General features: G+C 36.7%; 2 protein-coding genes across 30 annotated transcripts in view; both read right to left on the bottom strand.

Moving 5' to 3' along the window:
- The window catches only part of LOC124875148 (calcium-activated potassium channel subunit alpha-1), a 143,674-nt gene extending 137,625 nt beyond the window's left edge, over nucleotides 1-6,049 (bottom strand). For 13 of the 24 annotated variants that reach the window (XM_047377050.1, XM_047377059.1, XM_047377054.1 and 10 more), the window contains exon 1: nucleotides 5,199-6,049. In XM_047377050.1, the coding sequence (XP_047233006.1) occupies nucleotides 5,199-5,378 (180 nt within the window). In that variant the 5' untranslated portion in view covers nucleotides 5,379-6,049. The remainder of the gene's footprint in view (nucleotides 1-5,198) is intronic. The other 11 variants (XM_047377066.1, XM_047377067.1, XM_047377069.1 and 8 more) reach the window with 2 other exon arrangements.
- Nucleotides 6,050-8,507: 2,458 nt separating this feature from the next.
- The window catches only part of LOC124875147 (disks large homolog 5-like), a 56,400-nt gene continuing 46,661 nt past the window's right edge, over nucleotides 8,508-18,246 (bottom strand). For all 6 annotated transcript variants that reach the window (XM_047377043.1, XM_047377044.1, XM_047377045.1 and 3 more), the window contains 3 exons: nucleotides 16,165-16,274; nucleotides 11,525-11,634; nucleotides 8,508-9,421 (listed from right to left, as the gene is read on the bottom strand). In XM_047377043.1, coding sequence (XP_047232999.1) covers nucleotides 9,318-9,421; nucleotides 11,525-11,634; nucleotides 16,165-16,274 — 324 coding nt within the window. In that variant the 3' untranslated portion in view covers nucleotides 8,508-9,317. The remainder of the gene's footprint in view (nucleotides 9,422-11,524; nucleotides 11,635-16,164; nucleotides 16,275-18,246) is intronic.

The following is an 18,246-nucleotide window of genomic DNA, read 5'->3' as shown; positions in this document are numbered from 1 at the left end:
GAGCACTGCTGAGCTGTGGAAATAAAAGAACTCATACAACTATTTTTCTCTTAGTGTTTCTCCTGCATTTTGGGATTTATGTGAAGTATTATTTTTGTGAGAAAATGTAAAAATTCAGGAAACAGACTTTACTTACTTTTTGTATGATTTAAAAATTATATTTGTTAAACATTCACATGCTACTTAAAATAGAGAACATGCAGTTATGTTTGAGTACTAAATACACTTGGAAATTTACATCGGCCAGTGAGACATTATCACTTTATAATTGTACATTCAAACATTCAGAATGTTCAAATTTACAGTGTGTTACATTTCTTCTAATTTGTTTAAAATGAAGTAGAAGAAGACCATTTTTTTTTATATTTACATTATTCAGAAATCCAAATCAATATTTAGTTTTCTTATTGCAAAACAGCAAAACAACAAAAAGAAACACAAAATAATAAGCAAATTTCAGTCCGATTACAACATTTCTGTATTTTTACAGTACAATTACCATCCTCGATGAAACAGCTGATCTTCATCTTGATATTTTTTTTAAATGCATATTTAAAACATTTTTTTTAATCATTTTATGGTTGTATTCGTCTGTTAGAATATTCCGTAATTTTACCCCTGGACATGAAACACATACTTTTAGTAACAATACAACTCTTTTGCTGTATTTACAGAAACAAAGAATTTGGTCTAACTGCTTTTATTTACAACAGAAAAGCAACAACTAATTCTACAGCTGCTAAAATAATATAATATTGACTTTGCAGGTCTATTATTATAACATTATTTTCATTTATTTTACGATTGTAAAAATTGTTGTACATAATTTCAACAAAAAGATTCACATCTTTGACATTTACCCATTTGTGTATTTACATTATTATTGATGAATTCAAACCATCATGGCTATATTATTTATTAATTTAATGTATTTAGTACAATTCTGTTTACATTACCACATATTTCAATATTCAAGCAATTGTTTATCGGATTGGTTTTCAAGTGTTTGTTGCGAAGAATGTTTTAACTTTTTGCCATTCTGCTCTTTATAAAGAAACACAGACAGTCTGAGTTTATAAATGAGTTGGAACAAGGAACACCGGCAGCCAAAATACATTTAATGTATATGTTGATGACACAGTTGTTCATACCACAGCACCGTCCTTCAATCAAGCTGCAGACTTTTTACAGGGAGCTTTAAGCCTCTGCAGCAATCACTGCTAGAACTGAAGTGGTTCTGAACTCAAACAAGACTAAAAACAAACTTCATATAAGTACTTAGAAACTGGGAATATACAATATCCATTTTTTATACCTAAACTGAATTTTTGTTTGAAAAGGTGTTTTCACTTTGCACACAGAAAAAATGCTTGTTTCTCCTTTATCAATAAGACTGAACTCAGCAAATCATGCTGCTATGTGCTTTTAAACACACGCAGACTCAGTTTAATCTGAATAAAACACATGTTGCTATTTATTGCAACTTACCTACTTATATTTCAAAACCTTTGTCATGTCATACTATTGTTTGTGATACTAGGTGCAACTCAAAAATACTATGAAATGCTCCCAAAGTGAAAACAGAAGGAGGTAAAACTGCCCTTTTCCTTTTTGTTTCAAATCTTTGGAAAGGCTTCAAAATATAATTAGTCCTCAACCACTCTCCTGCCTCCATAATTATCTTAAAACTGCTCTGACAGAAACATATAATTGCTTTATTTTGCTATTAATTGGTAATAAATTGAATTTTAGTTGTTATGCTTGTAAATATTTAACATCTGCCCATTTCTTTATTTTGCATTAACTTCTAGAATAGCTTAATTTTGGTTGACCGATGTTCTTATTTTTACAATAATAATATTAACTAACTGCGGTAAATAAATGGCTATCTGCTCAGGTAGCAAATCTGCAAGGGGCTGCTTATGCTGCTTGTAGTTTTGCAAGTTGTCACTAAACAAATCAGTCACTTTTTAATTGTATTTCTACATGCCAAATAGTTTAATAGTGTAAATGTAGTAGGGTAATAGAAAACCAACAGACCAAACAGTCATGGCATGCATGCTGCTGATTCTCTGTTCTTAAACAATCAGCTAAAAGGGGCGAGTCCAAAATAATAGCCAGATGGAGTTCAATAGTGAGGTCATTCATTCTGGAAATAAACAGGTATCAAATAGGGTGTCCTTTTTAAGGATCAGGGCAGCAGATGTTTTACATGCTGGTTATAGTACATTCCTCTCTGAATATCTAAGTAAACTTGGATGATCCACAAAGTGTTCAGAAGTACATCATACTTTAATTACAAAGCTGTTTGGAGAGGGAAAAGCATACGAAGAGGTGCAGAAAATAATTGGCTTCTGAGCTAAAATCACCTCAAATGATTTAAAATTGAAACAAAAACCAGAGAGATGTGGAAATAAAATGGAAAAGAACGTGAGTAAATCCACATAAGCAAAGATTCAGCCAGTGATCAACTCCAGGGTGATCAATGAAAGCCTACAGTTACATGAAAGTACTGTGACAATTTGAAGATGCCTATGTGAAAAACAAGGTGTCCGCAAAAAGCCCCTGAAAAGTCCTACTATTGAAAACAAAACTTGGGTTGGAGACGTTGCCAAAACAGCACACTGAGAAAAAGTGGAACATTTTGTGGACTGATGGAAGGAAGCTTGTTCTATTATGGTCTAAAGGCTGCAGACAGATTGTCAGACGACCCCTAAAGACTGAATTTAAGCAAAGTACACTATGAAGCATGGTGGCTGAGGCATTATGATGTGGGGATATTTCTCATATTGTTCTGTTGGATCATGGATCAGTTCGAATACATGAAAATATGTCTCCTCAGTTCTTTGCGAGAACAAGTTTTATATATTTTTCTTCATGTTATGGTTTGTAATGGAATGTGTTTCAATGCATTTGCATCCATGGAAATAAAGGCTACTGTAGGGCTTTTGAGCTCCAGTCGCTTTTTTTTAAACACACTACTTTAATGTTCAATAAAGCTGCACCTTAGAATGTATTTTCTGAACATTAGAAGATTAACTGATGTTGAAATATGCTGTACAGAATACAGAAAAATAAATTGGCAGCTGCAGCACAGAAATACTATAGATGGCTTCCTCCAAAGGTCAGCGCCACCCTGCCAGCAGCCCATTGCATTTTTCTTTATTTTTCTGTCTGATAAAATGACGATCAACCACAGAGACTAAATACTCCTTCTCTGGCTTACTTCAGTATCAAACAAAAAGTAAAACTTTATCTTTTTTTTTTTTTTTTTTTTAAAGTAGACCACACGCTGTATAACTACAAGCACAATTATTGCTAAATAAATAAATAGTAGATAATCATTTTCAGAAATTCAGGTGCAAGCCTACAAACATCATTTAAGTCAAATCTGAGCTGTTGTCTCTATCTTCCAGTTGAACAGTATTTACACATTTATGTTTTCTGGGAAAAAGCAACGTAGAAAGTACATAGTCCACTCCACTGTCCTAAACAGGCACCACCCATCAGTCCACATAAGCTCTACTGACATCCCAAATCCTCTGGGTTGATTTCACTTTATTTCTGGGACACAGAGAACTAAAATGCAAAATAACTAAAACTGCAACATAGAGATAATGACGAATGATTAACATACAGTATGTGATGCCTATATAACTTGCAAAATACGAGTCGCTATGCAATAAAATGTCCCTTTGGGGATACTAAAGTTACATTTAATTGAATTTGAGACATCTATAATAAAAACACTACATCAGCTCAGTTAATAATCCAATGATTTAAGTATTGAGAACATTTCTCAAGATTACACAATGACTTTCACTCAGTACAGAGAGATGCAACTATGATCAACAATGTCTCAGCTGGTAGACACTGTATATCCCAAACAGCACCTGAGGTAATGGGTTTTCTCATCTGAATGCGTTTTGATGTTTAATATAAAAAAGACATACAAAAAAGATCACAACTTGTTTTTCACCACAACTCTGGGCAATTCAAGACATTTAATTTTTTGTGAGAAAGGCCTCAAAACAAAATAAGCATAAGTAAACCTGTGGGGCTATGCATAATAAATAGAAACTAGTATTTGCATTTTTGCCCCAAGTCATATTCAGCAGCACAGGTGAACTTTAACACATGTGGATGCTGTTTATCATGGAACCTCAAGATTCATACCGTCGCACTTTGTATTCTCAGGTTAACAGGCCTTCATTGATCCCATGAGGACATTTTCATTCACAAATCAATATTTTGTTTCCTACCACTGTAACCACACACCGGCTAACAGCTTGTCACATATAGTGCACTTTAATATGTACAGAAAATGGGGAAAAGATGGATTTTATGTAACAGAAACCTCACTCGGAAAATAATAATTGTGAATTGAAAGGAATAGAAGATATGGTTTTCAATAAATTTACATACACTAATTTGAAAACTTTTGTTTAAGGAAACAACTAAATACAATCCAGTGCAACTAATTGCCCTCAAAAGTCAGCTAATAAGTTAATAGAGTCCACCTCAGAGAGGTTTCATGTCTACAGTAGTTATCTAGCTGTTCTGTGAAGGCCTCAGAAGTTTGTTAAAGAACAGTCGTGAACAAACGGAATAAAAATGCACACCACACTTTTCAGACTTTTGAAATGTGTTTTCTTTCAATCATTCCCAATGAAGAAATGCTTTGGGTTAAAATTCACTAACGTTTTAGCTGTATCGTGACAAAATGTACAGATGTTTATGAATAATACTTTTGCAAGGCAATGTAAAGTTGAAGCTATAACACAGTCAGAAATATCCCAACCTGGTGAAATAAAACCAGAATTATCAGCAAAACTTCACCTAACGCTTTGTTAAGGGGGATTGCGCAATCTTGGATCATATTTCAGATCAACCTACAGTAAACAGGAGTTGATCCAACAATGGTGAAAAGACTTCTCAGTGTTGGGAGCAAAATCTTCTTAGCACCGTCACAGAGTGTCACATTAAGCCAAGAATAGACGACTTCATTATTCAGAGTCGTGCCCCGTGTTCTCTGTTGATGAGGGCCTCGGCACTGATTTATTTACAAGCCCGTTTTATTCATCAAGCTGACAGGACGCGCTGTTGCCACGCACTGCTGGACTCACCAGGGATAAAACCCGTGATAAATCCCCTCCTTCCCCCGCCCCACCGTGGGAGCCGTGCCATAACAAACTTACCTTCTTCTTGGCGTTACAGTGACAACACACGGTCCACAGGTACTTTAGGGTCCTCCACAGGAGGATAATGAAGAGCCCCCCAAAGAAAGTAACCATGGAGGAAGCGAGGAAAGCCCACCACATTCGCTGGCCGCTGCTGTCACAGAGCACGTCGGGCGATAACTGGATGATCATATTCATCTTGGATATGTGGATCGAGGGATCCGGACTGAATTTCTCTCCTTTCTACGCCATCTGGTCACCTTTTCGGCCCCTCGGATCAAACAAACCAACTCGGACAGAAAAGAGAGTGAGAGATTCAGGCGCTTCGGGGAGCTCCAGCCAGCGCCCCCTGATGCCACAGCGGCTCAGGCATGTTCAATCACCGCGCCTTTCTCTCCTTGTGTCCTGTCGTCTGCATTCACGACAAGGGAAGTATTGTTCAAAGTTGGGTGGACAGCAGAGAGAAGAAGAAGAAGAATTAAAAGAACTTCTGAAATCAAGGTGCGCCTCACGATGCGCGTCCGCGACTGGAGTTGCGCGTCATCCGTTTGATCTGTGCGTAATAATCACATTATGTACAAGCTCCAAAAAACGTACATTGTTCCCTATATTTCTAATCAGTTTGCTTATTATTATCTCTGATAAACAGAGAAATGCAGCGCTGTCCTCGTCAGTCGATGATTCACTCACTCCTCCACCTTGTTTGACGGCGCAGCTTTCAGCAGCTCATCTTATTCTGCGCACTGTTGAATGCGCTCCCCGCGGTGAAAATCTAAAATATTACATATAAATAGGATAAAAGATGTCGTTTTTTGTGATTTTCTGTCCTCCAGCTCCGCGGCCGACTGTCTCATCCATTTGTTGGAAGATGGCATCCCAGATTTACAGGTAGCTAAAAGGGGGAGGAGCCATCAACAGCAGACGTAGAAGCTACGAGTTATTTATAGGGACCGATTCATCAATGTTTTACGGCCAACTTTGGTGCCTACAGACAGCAACTCAATGGAAACGTCTTCATCACCTGTAGCTTCAACACATTTGCAAACACTGTCTTCCTTAAAAAAAATGTAAACGCATATTAAAACCTTAAAATATGCTTTTAAAATGATTTTTCGTTGACGGTGTTACAACATGTGGGGCAATGCCACCAGTATGAAACTTAATCTATAGCCTGTTCACACGCATTTGAAGCGTTTTTTTCACGTTTTTTCGGTAACAAAATTACTTTGAAAAGTAGATTACTCAAGTCCAATGAAAACGACAAATGAGTGCTGTACCAAAGCATGTTACTTTAAAGTCTAGTGGAAGGATAAACTTTGGAAAGAACAACGTTGCACAAACGACATGGATAATAGCCTGGAGAGGATTGTGACTGCAGTCATATTTCTTTTTTAGATCACTCTTGAACCAAAGATGTCAAAAGGTCTTACCTGGGCTAAGTACTATGTTCCACAGCCCTCTGTTCAAATTAAATTAAATTCAGCATTTAATTTTTAAATGAAGGTCCCAAAGTCTACTGCAAGTGTCTGCAACCTACGGCTCCGGAGCCGCTAGTGGCTCTTAATTAGTTGGTCTAACGATGATACAGAACCAACCAATGTTTTTAAATATAAATAGCAAATGCAGATTTTAGCAGTTTTTCAGTTTCTTCAGTGAATAACTGAGCAATTATTTCAACAAAACGTTTTTTACAAGAAAATGTTTTCATCCTTTTTGCTCTTTATTTTGAAATCTCAAAATAGAAAATAGTGGTTCTTTAATTCTTTTTCTTTTTTTCTTTATTCATTTGACATTTCAGCTAAATAATCCAGCTAAATACAACTAAAATTGTATTTAGCTGGATTGGAGGCAAAATGGCTCTTTGTTTTGTAAAGTTTGCAAACCCCCTGATCTAGAGAAAGAGCAGAAAGGTGCACAGTCCAAGATGCTTGAGGTTCAGTGAGGGGCCACGTCATCTGCTGGTGTTGGTCCATTGTGTTATATCAATACCAAAGTCAGTACAGCTGTCGTCCATGACGTTTCAGAGCCCTTCATGCTTCCTTCTATTGACAAGCTGATTTTATTTTCCAGTAGGAAATTACATCTGTCCACATAACCAAAAGTACCAATACCTGGTTTAATTAACATAGTTATCGCTGTGCTTGATTTGCCAGAAAACCCACATAAACTAAACCCCATAAAGCATTTTTGGAGTATTCTGAGGAGGAAGATACCATAGCCAGCAATGCAGACGAGCTGAAAGCTGCTATCAAAGCAACATGGGTTTCCATTACACCTCAGTATTGATGCTGTAATTCATGCAAAAGCCCAGAACGAGAAACGAGTTACCTATAAGTTATAATCATTAAAATTAACATAAAGTTAAAATATATTACTCACTAACGAATCTACAGTTACATTTAAATTACTTTCTGATTTTCTAAGTCATTAAGTTGGAGCTCTAAATGCATATTTTTTAATTATGCCAATATAAGCTATTTTTGTCCATCAACCCATTTAAATTTCACTCACTCTTGGCCCCACCGAGGTCCACATCTCTTAGTCAAAAATTAGGTCACAGTATTTAAAAATCATGGACACCAAATTTTGCAGAAACTTTTACATCAGCATGTTTATGTCAGCTGTTTTTTGGTATATAGGTACCTAAAACTTTCTGGTGATGCCCCCTTTTCCAACAAATATCACAGCTAAACATGTCGCAGCAAAATATACAAGCACTTTTTCATGTTTTTTCTTCCACTTAACTTTCCATTAATATGCCTGGATACAGCATTAACACCCAGCTTTTTAAACAGTGCCCTTTTATGGCTTACGTTCCTGGAGGATCATAATGACTATCTGTTAGACAAATGCAAAAGCATCAGTCTCAACATGACTCTGTAAGCTGTAACAAAACATTTCCGTATTAAAAATATTTTTACTGGGAACAAGCATGCTCAGTTTTCAATAGCTGTTAGGTATAATCATCAAAAATAAATTAATGCCTGAAAATTGTTTAATGAATCTATAAAATAAACAAGTTTTACTGTTTGACCTAACTTTTTGATTATATTCTAAGTTACTGAGATGCATGCCTGCATGTGCCCATCTTAATGAAAAATATCCTTATAGCACAATAGCTTGTTTTGCAATATACAATGAAACTGTATTGTATATAAGTAGAATAAACACCTATAATAAAGTGATAAAAAAACACATTACTTGTCTGAAATGGTAAATGGCTCCCTCTGGTGGACAATAAATTAACACTTTAAATTCAAACTAAGGCCTTTCTGAGTTGATCAATAAAGCAAACTACATTTTAACAAAACCACAGAATACTTGCAATTTATCAACTATAATTTGTTTTTAATATTTTTAAGGAAATATTAACCTTCAACTTATCTCAAGTGTTTTAGCTAAGATAAAATGTGCTAGCATGAATCACAAGGTATCTGTGAACATGTTTATTTGACAACCATCCACAAATTTCAAATAAAAATACTCCCTTCTTTATATTTCATTTGACAAAGAAAAACTATATTGGCAGAATTGGAAAGACAACCAGGGACAAATGTTGAAACTAGAAAACTGCCGCATGATTTTAACAAGACAAACAAAACTGGAGTTGGCACAATGTTATTTATGAGAACTGGAATAAAAATGGAACCTTCATACCACAAAACAAAAAACAAAGAACAATTTTCTCCTCTATAAATAAGAACATTAAATGAAAAAATATTCTTCCTAATGATTAGAAAAAAATGTTTAGATAAATTACATGAGAGGAAAATGCATATAAATATAGAGAAGGAAGGGAACATTGTAGTCTAATCCATCATTTCAGGAATATGTCTTCATTGTTGTCCAACATGTTTATGGCAACAAAAATGAATTTAAGGAGTACTACCACATCTGAGGGAGAATAGAACATTCAAGTATCAAATACTAGTGTAAACAAATCTAGCTGCTGCTCAGTAAATCACGTATGTAGTGGGAATATTGCATTATTATCATCATCAGTGCTGATGTTCGTAAAAGCGAGTAAGCCTTAGATGTTAATTGAAGTGTCTGAGTTATTATGTACCCTACGATAAAACAAAATAAAAATAATGCTACATAACAAGTGTGAGAGTGGGATGTAGTGCGATGAAATTTCTATGGTGCTCCTTCTGGAATCCAGAGGACTTTATTCTGCTCGCGCTCCACGATGGTCATGATCTGAGTGCTAATGGACGAGACGCTGCCTCCTCGGACAACGCCTGCAACACACAATGCACATGCAAGTCAAATATGGATTACTCCAGATTACAGTTTCTTAACATTAGGTCAACATATGAACTGTCCAGAAAAAGTCTAAAATGTAAAGCCAAAAAAATGAGTTGGTAAGCTCTTCCTGAATCTTCATGTTTAATTTGTCTTATTTTGTTTCTAGAAATGTCAGAACTAACCACAGTTGGTAAACTTCAAATGTTCTGGTTGACGGTAAGAAATTACAGTATACTGAGACTGAGTAAACATATAGGAGTGCAAGTTCATAATTCAGAAGAAGTACTTTGAAATTACTAACACACAATATAACTTGTTAAAGATGGGTAAAGATGTGCAAAAAAGTCTAAAATAAATACATATTTTATTGCCGTATCATAATTAAAACACTAATAATGTAAATTTTCTCTTTATTATGAAGTTTTATGGTTTAAGCTAAGGTTCTGGGAACTTATTAGTACCCCCATCGGTTTTACTGAGGTATACATATACTGTGACACCGATGTCTATTTCTCTTAGCCACTTGATCCTAGACTGGGCGTTAACCTTAGTTTATCTTTCCACCATGCACAATGACGAAGATGGTGAGGGAGGTCAAAAAATATATCCTAACACCAATGTTGGAGAGCTGCTGCAAAGAGTGGCATAAGGACAGCCTTTTATGTCCTGCCATCACAAATATGCATATGGCGATGGCTAAACACTACTGGGACCTGAACTGGAACATGTGCTTTGTGGTCAGATTAAGCTAAGACTGAGCATTTCTTGCAACAAATAATGTGTTCGGCGTGAAACAAAGGATGATTATGGAAAAGCATCTTATGCGCTTTGTTGGTATGGTGGTAGACCTGTGATGCTGTGGGCATGTTTCTCTTCAAACGTCCCTTGAATCATTGTTATGCATACTAACAAGGTTTGTATCATCAAAAACCAGAATATTTTAAATAAAAATGTTGTGGCTTCTGCCAGAAAACTGAAAATGGGTCAACACTGGAACTTTCAACAGGAAAATCATCCAAATGTATGGCCAGATTTAACACGGAATCAATGGTTCGCCATGGTTCCATGGGGAAAGCTGAAGAGAAGACTGCACAAGAGAGGATCCAGGACTCTAGATGTTCAAAGAGCAATAGTTGAGGCTCCCCAACTCTGTATGTCCAGCCTTGTGAAATGTTACAGAAGACAGCTAGGGGTTATCCTAATGGCAATTAAGATACTGGCAGAAGGGCTGCTGATAATTGTGCCTTGAATATAATAAAAGTAGTTAAAAACAATATTTTTTTCTTTACTTTGATTTTTTTTCCCCACTAGGTCAATAAATGTACTCAAATTTAAGGTTTATTTATTTAATTAAAAAATCTGCTTAGAGCCCCAAAGTAAATTCACCTGCATATTAATCTATTACATTGGGCGTGTGTGCAAAGTTCATGACTTATAAACCTATAAAAAGACATTTATATAAAGAATTCATGTTGCATTTAAATTTGGGTGTTATATAAATCTATAATTTACTGAAATGGAAAAAGCTCAATGTAGATCATTTAGAAAAATCCAGTTGCCTAACAATGAGCTTTGATTTTTTTTTTCACCTCCCTTACCATGCTGCTTGGTAAGACAAACTTGATAAACTTCATGAAGATCAACATAGTTATATTGTACTTAAATTGTATGCTTTGAATGAAGATTGTCTAAAGACATCCTCTGTGGAGTCAAAATAATTTAAGCAACAATCTTTGGCATTAACAAGAACAGGTTTACTCTCAGCTTAACTCAAGAGTCCCTGCTAGATTTTTAAACTGTGTTTTTTGTTCTTATCTTTGTGAAAGTTAGCCAGCAACCTGTCCTTGTTTGAAAGGATCTTGTTGCCAAAGCCCCTCGCCATGAGTTGCCTCCTTTTACAGTCAATCAGCTGGACAGTTGTGTGTTTCAGACTGTCTGCTGCTCCACATAATAAATCTTTAACCCTGATCTGATAAGGAAGACAAGTACGCCTCAGGTAACCTTTACACTCGCAACTCAAAACGAATGTTTGTGAGTTTCCCATATCAAAACTAGCAGTTAGTACATTAATGTGAAAATAAAGGATTTCCACCAACCTGTGAAGAACCGGCTGTACTCCTGCTCAATTTTTTGTGCCGCCTCAAACTGTTCCTTGGAATGTTTCTGAGAGAGTTTATCCCGCAGGTAGAGAGGATCCTTCTGCTCCCTGAGAAGAAAATATCCACAACTGTTAGCATCTCCAAAACAGATTCATAAACAGCTGCAGAAACACCGCAACAATAGATCAAGCTTTTTTAAAAATCACAAAAAAATTATTTTAGCTACTAAATTTAGATTAAGTGAATGTCACCACAACAAAGTAGTTGTATGTTTTGGAGAGTACAGCTGAGGTTGGTAATTATATCAAAATCAGAGACTGGTCTTGATGAAATAATTATTACATTGAAAAAAATATATATCAAAAAACATAACTAGCAACTTAAATCTCTGTATGAATTAGAATTTGTCCAATTTCATCCAGAAATGCAAAACAAATCATTCAGAGCATGCAGCGCCACCAGCCCAAGAAACAAGAAATAAAACCCAGCCGGTTCAGAGACTGGGAAGAAGAATCCTCCTTCAATTCAAGCCCAAAGTCGGTTGATGAAGAAATAAGAGAACCTCAGCGTTCGACAGTCAACAATCCAGTCCCGAACCCAGGTGAGGTGCTTCAGGAATAGAAATTTGTAAAAAAGGATGCTTTCCTGCACCGTCAATGCTTGCAAGGTTCATTATGAGTGTGAGTCCATCGCACCATTAGAGAGGAATGGGTTTCCGTGCACACATTTCTGAAGAAAGCCGCAGTAGCCTCTCAGCAATACTCTGTTTTCTGTACAGTAATCTCGAGTAAGACAGATGTCCCAGTTTCATTGAACAGTTACATTTTTAGTTATCAATGTTCAGCATTTCTGAATGTGATGTACATTTTTCATATACAGGTCTTTCTCAAAATATTAGCATATTGTGATAAAGTTCATTATTTTTCATAATGTAATGATGAAAATTTAACATTCATATATTTTAGATTCATTGCACACTAACTGAAATATTTCAGGTCTTTTATTGTCTTAATACGGATGATTTTGGCATACAGCTCATGAAAACCCAAAATTCCTATTTCACAAAATTAGCATATCATTAAAAGGGTCTCTAAACGAGCTATGAACCTAATCATCTGAATCAACGAGTTAACTCTAAACACCTGCAAAAGATTCCTGAGGCCTTTAAAACTCCCAGCCTGGTTCATCACTCAAAACCCCAATCATGGGTAAGACTGCCGACCTGACTGCTGTCCAGAAGGCCACTATTGACACCCTCAAGCAAGAGGGTAAGACACAGAAAGAAATTTCTGAACGAATAGGCTGTTCCCAGAGTGCTGTATCAAGGCACCTCAGTGGGAAGTCTGTGGGAAGGAAAAAGTGTGGCAGAAAACGCTGCACAACGAGAAGAGGTGACCGGACTCTGAGGAAGATTGTGGAGAAGGGCCAATTCCAGACCTTTTATTGGTTGGATGAAATATGCTAATTTTGTGAGATAGGAATTTTGGGTTTTCATGAGCTGTATGCCAAAATCATCCGTATTAAGACAATAAAAGACCTGAAATATTTCAGTTAGTGTGCAATGAATCTAAAATATATGAATGTTAAATTTTGGAGAAGGGCCGATTCCAGACCTTGGGGGACCTGCGGAAGCAGTGGACTGAGTCTGGAGTAGAAACATCCAGAGCCACCGTGCACAGGCGTGTGCAGGAAATGGGCTACAGGTGCCGCATTCCCCAGGTCAAGCCACTTTTGAACCAGAAACAGCGGCAGAAGCGCCTGACCTGGGCTACAGAGAAGCAGCACTGGACTGTTGCTCAGTGGTCCAAAGTACTTTTTTCGGATGAAAGCAAATTCTGCATGTCATTCGGTAATCAAGGTGCCAGAGTCTGGAGGAAGACTGGGGAGAAGGAAATGCCAAAATGCCAGAAGTCCAGTGTCAAGTACCCACAGTCAGTGATGGTCTGGGGTGCCGTGTCAGCTGCTGGTGTTGGTCCACTGTGTTTTATCAAGGGCAGGGTCAATGCAGCTAGCTATCAGGAGATTTTGGAGCACTTCATGCTTCCATCTGCTGAAAAGCTTTATGGAGATGAAGATTTCATTTTTCAGCACGACCTGGCACCTGCTCACAGTGCCAAAACCACTGGTAAATGGTTTACTGACCATGGTATCACTGTGCTCAATTGGCCTGCCAACTCTCCTGACCTGAACCCCATAGAGAATCTGTGGGATATTGTGAAGAGAACGTTGAGAGACTCAAGACCCAACACTCTGGATGAGCTAAAGGCCGCTATCGAAGCATCCTGGGCCTCCATAAGACCTCAGCAGTGCCACAGGCTGATTGCCTCCATGCCACGCCGCATTGAAGCAGTCATTTCTGCAAAAGGATTCCCGACCAAGTATTGAATGCATAACTGTACATGATTATTTAAAGGTTGACGTTTTTTGTATTAAAAACACTTTTCTTTTATTGGTCGGATGAAATATGCTAATTTTGTGAGATAGGAATTTTGGGTTTTCATGAGCTGTATGCCACAATCATCCGTATTAAGACAATAAAAGACCTGAAATATTTCAGTTAGTGTGCAATGAATCTAAAATATATGAATGTTAAATTTTCATCATGACATTATGGAAAATAATTAACTTTATCACAATATGCTAATATTTTGAGAAGGACCTGTATTTCTCATGGGTTTCATATGTTTTTGTGAAATTTTGGCAGGATTGTTTTATAGATTTTCTTATGTATAGATGTATTTCTTTGTTGTAAATATATGGTATACTTGGCCAAAGTTTACATAAGAATTTGTGATTAAAGAGATAAGAGTTTTTATTAAATATATTTAATTTATTCTGCTCCTTTTAGGCTGCAATGTAAACCAGTGGTTGCTTCAATGTTTAGTCAATGTACAGTGCATTAATTAAAGTGTCGGTGGGCCTGAGCAGAAATCACTATTTAGCTCCATCCATCTTGCCATCAAATCTTACCAGCTTCCCCGTCTGTGCTGAAGTGAAGCAACCACACAGCATGATGCTGCCACCATCATGTTCCACAGTGTGAATGATTTGTTCATGGTGGGGTGAATAGTTTCAGTGATCCTACATGGCTTGTGGAAAAATGCAAAAAGACATTCTTATGATATTCTTTCAACAATGGCTTTCTACTATGTCTCTTTTCTACAAAACCCAGATTTATAAAGTGCACAAGTAATTGTTGTCCTATCAACAGATTCTCCCACCTGAGCTGTGGATCTCTGCAGCTCCTCTAGAGATACGATGCACCTCCTGGCTATAACCAGTTGTTGCAATGGATTTTATTTTGGGATGTTAGAATAAAGAGGACTGAAAAAGAACACTAAGGATTTTTTTTAATCGAAAAAAAAAAAAAAAAAAAAAAACTAATTTATTGATATGAATCTTGTCAACAATAGTAAAAATCTTTCTATTTCTATCTATTCATTCTCCTTAGAGGAGGCCTTGCTGGTTTTCATGTCAACAATGAAATGTTGACCTCATCTAGACTAACTGCTTTTCTGTCGAACACTGTGCTTCCAGGATGGTCTGCTGCTGCTTCCCTGACTATAAGGTCACATAAAAAACCTCAAGCTTTTGTCAGCTGCTCTAACAGTCCAGGTGGGGCCACACTCCTGTGGAAATAACAGCCACCCACGCAACATGCCCCAGGAAGCTCCTCCCAGGACAGCTGGCACTCAGCTGATGATATTGAAGGCTTAGCAGGAATCAATCTCAGCCACGTTCGGCTGCTGCAGTTTAATAAATTTGCTGCAGTCTGTGTGTGTGTGTGTGTGCGAGGCCTCGAAAGCATGTTCCCATCAGACCTGAGCTTGTCCTCATTTGTGTTGGTGCTTATGTCCTTGTGCATAAAAATAACATGCTGAGAGTTCAACAGATTTAATCTTCCCATGCGATTACAAAAATGGAAAAAACAGGCTTTTCTCCAACCATCACCAGCTGATCAAACCCAAAGCTGGTGGTCGAAGACAGAAAGCTTAGGTACACAGCGACTTGCAAATGCATTCCTACCTTTATCACATTAAAACCACACACTTGAAAATAATGCGCCACTTTGTGTTTGTCTATCACATAAAGCCCAATACAATGCACAGAAGTGACTGGTAAACTACATGTCTTTGAAAACCATGAGTCAGTTTCCTTCCACTTTACAATTAGGCATCATGTATTATGTCTTTCACATTAAAACCCAATAAATACAGGGATGTTTGTGGTTATGAATAATTATGAAAAAGTTACAGGGGTATTAATATTTTTGCAAAGCACTATAATTATCGATGCAGTATGGATATAATAAATTCTGCAAGACTTGTGCCAGTGCTAACTTTTCCTTTTGGCTGTCTCTGCACAAAGTAAATTAAGAGAATACCCAAAGTTATATCAATTTAAACCAAAAGTAAGAATAGGACAGATTTCTCTCTCAATTAACTGGCAAGTCATTATACCATAAATTACAAAAAGCAACACACAGTTCCTAAAGAACATTATTCAAGATTGGAGCTTAAATTACAACCAGTAAGCAGCAAGACAAACACAAATTAATGTGGATAAGGACCTGACATCTTCAGGCACAAAAATGAGAAGTGAACCAAACATGCTTCCAAGGCCATGGGATTACTCACTTTATCTGCTTGGCATTTTTGTAGCGAATGAATATGACGATTGGGTAGATGTGAACGCTGTGAAGACGTTCGATGGCGTAAGGAGCAATGTCAAGTAAACAGTGACAGTCCTATGAGAGAATGACAGCAAAAAACTGCATGAGGAATGGGGGATGGTGCAAAGTAAAATGTTGGTAAAGATTTAGCTAGACGTATATATATATTTTAAAACTTAAAATAGAAAAAAAAAAAAACTAAACATACACTGCCTTGCATTTAAACTATTTCACATTTTGTCATGTTCCCACCTAAATTAAAGAGTATTTTATAAGGATTTTCTAAGATGGACCAACAAAAATCAGCATGTGCTTGTTAAATGAAATAAAAAGGGGTTTCCACACATAAAAGAGAAAAAAAAATAAACATCAGAAACCTTTGACATGCATTTGTATTCAGCCCTTTTTACCGATTCCCCTAAATAAAATATAGCAAAAATACAGCTGTTCTGTGAAGGCTTCAAAGGTTTATTAGAGAACATTAGTAAACAAACAACATCCCAAAGTCCCAGGAATGCACCAGTCAGGTAACAGATAAAGATTTGGAGAAATTTAAAGAAGAGTTAGGTTATACAGTGGGGAGAACAAGTATTTGATACACTACCGGTTTTGCAGGTTTTCCCACTTGCAAAGCATGTAGAAGTCTTAAATTTTTATCATAGGTACTCTTCAACTGTGAGTGACTAAATCTAAAACAAAAATCCAGAAAAATCACATTATGTGATTTGTCAGAAATGAATTAGCATTTTATTGCATAAGTATTCGATACATCAGAAAAACAAAACTTAATATTCTGTACAGAAACCTTTGTTTGCATTTACAGATCTTCTCCAGATCCTTCGGTTTTCGGGGCTGTCGCTGGGCAATAAGTATTATGACTTAAGTATTTGATCACCTAACAGCCAGTAAGAATCCTGACTTTCACAGGCCTGTTAGTTCTTCTTCAGGAAGCCCTCCTGTTCTCCACTAATTACCTGTACTAACTGCACCTGTTTGAACTTATCTTTATTAAAGACACCAGTACACACAGTACACAATCAATCAAACAAACTCCACAATGGCCAAGACCAGAGAGCTGTGTAAGGATGGGGATATTATTAATATTAAGTTTTGTTTTTCTGATGTATCAAATACTTATGCAATAAAATGCAAATTAATTACTTAAAAATCACACAATGTGATTTTCTAGATTTTTGTTTGATGTTCCGTCACTCACAGTTGAAGAGAACCTATGATAAAATTAAAAGACTTCTACATGCTTTGCAAGTGGGAAAACCTGCAAAATTGGCAGTGAATCAAATACTTGTTCTCCCCGCGCTTTGATCATCTCACATCTGTGAAATAAAAAATAAAAAAAGCATGGCATAACTGCAAACCTACCAAGAAATGGTCGTCCACTGAAACTGAGCTGGGCAAGGACAGCATTAAACAGAGAACCAGCCAAGAGGCTAATGATAACTCCTGGGGGATTACAAAAATCCAACAGGTCAGGTAAGACCTGCAGGACAACACTTCCTCAATCAGCCTTTTATGGAATAATTGCATGAAAAAAAAAAAAAAAAACCGTAAGAACATGTGGAAGAAGGAGCTCTGGTCACAAGACCGAAAAAGATCAATCTTTTTGGCCTACATGTTGCAGAAAGCCAACACTGCACATCACCCTGAACACATCATCCCTACAGTGAAACAGGGTGGAGTCACAATCATGCTGTGGGGGCACCTTCTCAGCAGGGACAGAGAAGCTGATCCATCTAATCTGACAATCTTTTGTAAATAAAAATAAGACTATTTCCATCTCTATATGCATAAAGCCGACAGGGAAATACCTTTAAGGACTTAGTAGTAGTCGTACTAACTCAAGAGGGCTGAATACAAATTGTCTTTTACATTTTTATTTGCAAAAACGTTTAAAGACAATGTTTTTCTTTTCACAATATAAATGTGCACAATACTGGGTTTTCTATGACATAAAATTACAATAAAATGAAGTTTACGGCTGCAACGTGACAAAAGGTGAAAAAGATCAAGTGGTGTGACTACGTCTGCA

This window comes from Girardinichthys multiradiatus, chromosome 10, assembly GCF_021462225.1.
Source record: "Girardinichthys multiradiatus isolate DD_20200921_A chromosome 10, DD_fGirMul_XY1, whole genome shotgun sequence".
Taxonomy (NCBI): domain Eukaryota; kingdom Metazoa; phylum Chordata; class Actinopteri; order Cyprinodontiformes; family Goodeidae; genus Girardinichthys; species Girardinichthys multiradiatus.
Note: the sequence above shows the minus strand (reverse complement) of the source record. Positions and strands in the feature narration are given on the sequence as shown.